At 35.3% G+C, this 6,000-nt stretch overlaps 1 protein-coding gene across 4 annotated transcripts; it reads right to left on the reverse strand.

The window, feature by feature from the left end:
• Nucleotides 1-474: 474 nt before the first annotated feature.
• Dok (docking protein homolog) lies at nt 475-4,350 on the reverse strand. 4 transcript variants are annotated; one of them, XM_070298936.1, is made up of 4 exons: nt 4,295-4,350; nt 3,729-3,875; nt 2,556-2,729; nt 475-2,450 (listed from the first exon to the last, which is right to left on the reverse strand). In XM_070298936.1, exons 2-4 carry the CDS (start codon nt 3,798-3,800, stop codon nt 1,023-1,025), a joined length of 1,674 nt encoding a protein of 557 aa, XP_070155037.1. In that variant the 5' UTR covers nt 3,801-3,875; nt 4,295-4,350; the 3' UTR covers nt 475-1,022. The 4 variants fall into 4 exon arrangements, with proteins under 4 accessions (XP_070155037.1, XP_070155035.1, XP_070155036.1 ...); XM_070298934.1 differs by lacking the exon at nt 4,295-4,350 and adding an exon at nt 4,116-4,288; XM_070298935.1 differs by lacking the exon at nt 4,295-4,350 and adding an exon at nt 4,108-4,288.
• Between the last annotated feature and the right edge of the window lie 1,650 nt (nt 4,351-6,000).

Genomic DNA, 6,000 nt, shown 5'->3' on the forward strand with positions numbered 1-6,000 from the left:
TAAATTAAGGCAATAAGCTGACTTTATTGCTAACAAAAGCACTAATATTCATTGTGATATAATATATAATAGAATCGCGGCAGCATAACGTTAAATATCTACGCAAGAATTTATCTAATTATGATGATCTATCTGTTTGCAAAAGCATTTGTGTCAGAACATTTACATATGAAAAACATATAGAATTACATATAGAAAATTTTACACTATTCAAATATAGACTAAGTTTATATAACACATCTGCATAGAATAATGTTCCACTTCTGTTCAAAGATATGGTAAAATTAAAAAAGATATATAATCATAAATTGTTCATATTATAGCAGCAGTTATATAATAAGCGCGATAACGATAGGGTATTACGATCAATAGAAGCAACAGTAATTAAAAGTCTTAATTGTAAAATATATATATATATATATATATCATAGTAAATTTCTCTAAGTACACCAATATATAATATATATATACTGAAATATCAATAGAAATTTCACGCGTATGCACGTGTTTAAGATTGTTTAATTATGTCAATTTGGCATCAATTAAAATGTTTTCATATATAAACTACACACTGTATTTTCATAAATCAATCGACTGCAATTAGATAAAATCTTAATCACACTGAGCCTTCTTAATCAATAATAATATAAAATCTCTCGTAAAAAGATACAATTGTGGAAGTTTTAGATGTTAAATTTTTAATAAAAAGACTAGGTTTTTTTCTCTCCATCTCTATAAATGCTAGATATAGAAAGTGAATAAACATATACCGGGCAGAAAGAATTGCATATTTTTGTATCGTTTCGCGATATATACGTTAATAATTATACAACGCAATTTTGTAAAGCGAGAAATAAATTTACTCGAGCCACGTAGAATGCACACAGGCACAGACTAGCATATTCTTTACATTCTTACAAATAATTATAAAAGAGTGAACAAGAATTTTGGAAACGCAACTTTAAAGACAATTTGTCGCGCATTTGTAATACTTTGAAAGGATATTCGAACGTTTGGGTATTTTATACCCTTTTTGGCTTCGATACAATTGCGTATTCACTGTTGTTGAAAACCTTATGTTGTGGACCACTCGCAAAATTACCACTGGCGGAAATCGTCTCGGAAGGATCCGGTTTCTTCCGGATAATTCCATAACCCAGATGACTATCGTCGGCTAATCTAACGGCAGACATATCTTCGACGATATCGTAATTGGACCACGCCGGATTAATAAGATTAGAACTTTCCCCGTGAGATATATTGGAATGTATGCTTTGCGAGGAATTCGTATATTTGTATGTAGATTTCGACCTGAGTTTCATTGCGGATCCAAAGTGCTCCAATTTGTCGTAATCCGACTCGTCTGTCTTGGCGATATTTTGTATCACCGACGATGTGAAATCGCCGTCCTTACTTTTGCACGAATTTTGGAATGGCGCATCATGATTCCGTATCGGCATCATGATCTCGTATTGTAAATCATCGTTATCGTTCTCTTTATCTCGTTCCCCGGGTAAACTCGAATTTACTCTTTCAGTGTGATGCACGCTATCAATACCATGCGTTTTCCACGCGTCGTTTCTTATTTCTACTAGATCATACGAGTGTTTTTCCTCTTCCTCACGTATAACACTACCTATGGACTTGTGAGATAATTCTGGCGAATTAGTTTGGCTTAATGTTCTATATTCCCCACACATGGGTAAATCTAGAAATTCTGAGTCGAGATTCTTCTTCTCCAGCAGATTACCAAAGTATTTTCGTGGTGGCTTGGTAGGTTTAGACTTATTTATCGATCTGTTTGATGAGATGGCAAAATCCATATTCGATGATGAAGTCAATGGATTTTGAGAACTCTGCGGCATAGGAAAATCTATGTCAATTAGATTGTTAGAGTTATTTGGAGAGGGAGGTAAGGCCGCTCTGGAGCCAGCTTCCATGGACAAAGCTACATGATATTGAGCATCATTATATTCTATGTTTGGATTGTTCTCTTCGTTTAATAGCTTTTTCATAGACCTCATTTTCGAATACATGCATCGAAAGATCTCTTGCTGACTGCTATGTTCCAAGCGGAAGGAACCTTCGCCAGATTCACATTTCCTTCCAGCTTCAAAGATAAATTTTCCATCTCTGTATCCATATCTTCTAATATACTTATATGGCCATGTAAATAGCACACTGTCACCGTCCATCAATTTCATATCCACAGTGGCAATTACTAGTGTATAGTTTCTTGCTTCGAGTCCACATCGCTTAGATGCATCCGTTTCTATAACTTTCACAGAAAATATACCTTCTCCAGTAGTGCAATAAAGATCATTGTTTTCTTCTATTGTTTGATTTGATACACTATCTTTGAAAGCGACCAACTGGAATGCTGTAATCCAATGAGTCATCTCATTTTCCGAATAACAGCCAAAGTAATGTGTTCCCGATTTAGTCACCACCTGCATAAAACAAATATGTAAGTGATCATTTTTCAGGACAAAGCTAAGAAAAGAAGATTGAACAATAACATGCGCAAAAATGCGAAAGAAGAGACATATACGTACAGTAAAAACATGCGATTGATTGCTGGGGGCAATTTTTATACAGGCATCTAATGTGACAATGCGTGGAGAGTGGGACTGTAATATCGCTTCCTCTTGATTATCGTAGATCTCGACGCGTTTGATTCCATAGTTGCTCGTTCTGAACAGCTGGCAAAATCTCTTGTGCCATGTTTTCTAGGAACAAATAAATTTACATGTATATATGTATCCGTTTATAACTTTTCCATTATATAGAAAATGTCGAAACATTTTGTAAGTTACTCTTCGATATATATTTTTTAAACAATCGTTCCAAAGGTGTTCGAGACAAATTGCAAACATGTTGTCTATATATATATCTATTGTATATTTAACATACTCAAGGAAGAAATGTGAAGATAAAAAAAAAAAGAAAAAACCATAGAGTAGTAGAGATTTTAAAAACCGAATTTATTAAAAATGGAATAAGAAACTAAGTAAAAAACCGATTTTTTTAGGATAAAAAACTGTTTTTTTGGTAATTTTGAAAGATATTCAAACAAAAGATAGTAAGGGAATTAGTTTTATTAATTTTATTTGTTGGGTCAGTAATTAATTTCAATGGATATGGTTGAGCTAATTACTTCGCTGATTACTTGGCATTTATTTAATTAGTTGAGTTTAACTATTTCAAAACAGGTTAATTTTGATTTTTATAATTCAATGGTATTTTTTGATATTATTTATTTTTAGTTTCATCAATTTCAGAAGTTAAAAAAAATTCTCTCAAGCATAGTTAAACTATTGTTAGTTTTGTTGTTTTGTTGACTAGAAGTGAGAATAACATAACATAAGACATGGTATTTGAAACCTAATTTTAGTAAATTTGATGCTCATTTTTCAAAGCCGTGCATTGGTTAATACATAGGTTAATAGGTTAATAAATAAAAGGTTAATAAATAAGCATTAAAATTAAATTTTTGTTTACATTTGAAAATGGATATTCTGAATAATTAATGGAGTAAAAAACCCATTTTTGGAAGAGTAAAAAACAGTTTTTTTACCGAGTTTTTTATCCAAAGTTTCTGTTTTTTTACTATCCTTTTAATCTCTAAGGAGAGAGATCGGGAAAGCGCGAACAGCCGTTCATGAATAATCATACGCGTTATCACGCGTATCGCGTCCGCACAAATTATCTTTGCGCGCGAGACCAACCTTGAGTTGACCTAGCATTCCCTGCGGCGGTAACAGCAGGATCCCTTGCATCAGAGGTTCCTCGGGCTCCATTGCTGGCGATCGAAGGTTTCATCGGCACGGAGAGTGTTCCTCGTGTATGTACCAGGCGGGCATATATCCGTTGTTCTTATGTGAAAAGAAAAAGGATGAACAATATTTTTTCCACTTTCACGAGATTCTTTGGGCGCGTTCCACTTAACGACCGCAACGCTCGCGAGCATCATCTGTCTTTGTTTAACTTTCGGTAAACAGCAAAGATGAAATGATACCGTGAGCATTGCGGTCGTTAAATGGAACGGGTCCTTTGTCGATCGTTGCCGCCTCCATCGGGCTGTCATCAACAACGCGATTTTCTTACTTTCTTACGTATGTAAGTGCGTGCGTGCGCGCACAATCTGACAGCTATTCTTGGCGAGATTCAGTTCATGGATAACGCTAGCACGATACTTGTTGAAGTGGAGACACGTCAACAGTGGAAATCGCCGACTACGAATACGACCCAACTAAGTACGTTGCATGGACGTATGAAATATACGTATGCCTACCGTATGCCATATGCTGATGTGCGATGTACGCGCTTGTACAACATACGAGCACGGAGGTAAAGCGGGGAGCACATACTTTTGCATAAACGCATATTCGTAAGCATAAGGAATTTGATTGGTCAATTTCCTTATGCATAAGGAAATGGACCAATCAATTTCCTTGTGCTTACGATTATGCGTTTATGCAAAAGTGTGTGCTCCCCGCTTAAAGGAGTGAACCATAGATATATAGACTGGATTGAGCATTGTGAGATAGACAAACGTGCGCTTGCTGTAGAAAAAGAATTATATGGGAGGCCTATATTTGTCTCTTTTCCTAGCATCTCATTGGTGATTTTTTAAATGGAGGGAGATAAAATCACCAATGAGATGCTAGAAAAAGAGGCAAAATAGGCCTCCCATATAGTACCTCTCTTTCTACAGCGAACACGTATTTGTCTATCGCAACACTCATAATTAAAATTATCTAATCGTTTGGTGGTCGTTTCGTGATGATTGGTAGCCTAATTAAAACGTTTGGTGGTCAATCGTTTTTTTTTTTAATTAAATAATTAAAATATTGGGTAAAGTTAGCCGGACATTTTAAATTTTTAGTCTAATCGATTAAATCAAGGTTTATTCGATGCAAAATCGTTAGGTGGTCACAAATCCTATATTTACAACGTTTGGTGGTCCATAATTTATCCAAAAAGTAAAAAAAACCATGTGTGGTTAAGTAGTGGGAATGGCTAACTGGAAGCTGTAAAGTTAGCCGAGCAAATATATCATTTACCAACCAATTTTGTTCAAATTGGTCTTAATTGAAAGACAATCGTTTGGTGGTGATTGGTAGACTAATTACAACGTTTGGTAGTTAATTATTAGGTTACTATGATTATAAAACCATGTGCGCTGTTTCTGCGCCTGCGCGTACCTTCGTCGTGTAATGGCTCTCGCAGACCAGTGCGATGACGCGATATCCAATGAGAGCTCTGCTTTTCGGAAAAAATAAAGCTCTCATTGGATTCGCGCGTCGCGTCATCGCGCTTATCTGCAAGAGCCATAATGCTGATATTACATTCAAACAAAATGTTTGTCGATTGGCTATCAGATGGAGAATTCGGAGAATTGTCGTACGACAAACTTTTTCAACATATTGATTGGCTGCAAAATAAAAACTTTCTTGAGTCTCTTAGCTAATCAATGCGCTTAAAAAGTTTGTCGTATGACAAACGTAATATCGGCCTAAAGCGGCATCTACAATAGAGATTTTAAGCCTTAAGCTTTAAGAAATTGACCAATCACAGTCAAGTATGAGGAGAATACTCGACTGATTAATCAATTTCTTAAGGCTTAGGACTTAAAATCTTATTGTAGACGTCGTTGCAGGGTAATTCAAGAGAAGTAAGAGAAATTTTGTCTCTTACTAAACCAGATGAAGAAACTGAAATTGATAATAAATCGGAAACAAAAACAAACGACAAAGATTGGTCTAATATTCCAATGGTTTTGCTCAAAGATGTAAATGTACACACGATGCAACAATCGGAGGAATTTCCTGATGAGAATAATCTACAAAGACAAAAGACGAAAGATGAACTGAAAGCGATGTCCCTTTCAATTGACGATACTAGAACATCGTGGCGACCAAGCAGTGATATCAATTATGTCGAATTGAACAAGTTGAAATCTATTTTAGAGATAATTCAAGACCAGTGCCAAGAGAT

The sequence above is a fragment of the Polyergus mexicanus genome, unplaced genomic scaffold (assembly GCF_030449975.1).
Source record: "Polyergus mexicanus isolate NDT 795.1 unplaced genomic scaffold, iyPolMexi1.0 SCAF_7, whole genome shotgun sequence".
NCBI classification, from domain to species: domain Eukaryota; kingdom Metazoa; phylum Arthropoda; class Insecta; order Hymenoptera; family Formicidae; genus Polyergus; species Polyergus mexicanus.

Coding starts and splice junctions, on each gene's coding strand:
- Dok (XM_070298936.1), bottom strand. CDS start 3,800: ATGGAGCCCGAGGAACCTCTGATGCAAGGGATCCTGCTGTTACCGCCG. Junction 2,730..3,728: donor GAATGCTAGGTCAACTCAAG/GTTGGTCTCGCG, acceptor ATTTGTTCCTAG/AAAACATGGCACAAGAGATT. Junction 2,451..2,555: donor ATCAATCGCATGTTTTTACT/GTACGTATATGT, acceptor TGTTTTATGCAG/GTGGTGACTAAATCGGGAAC.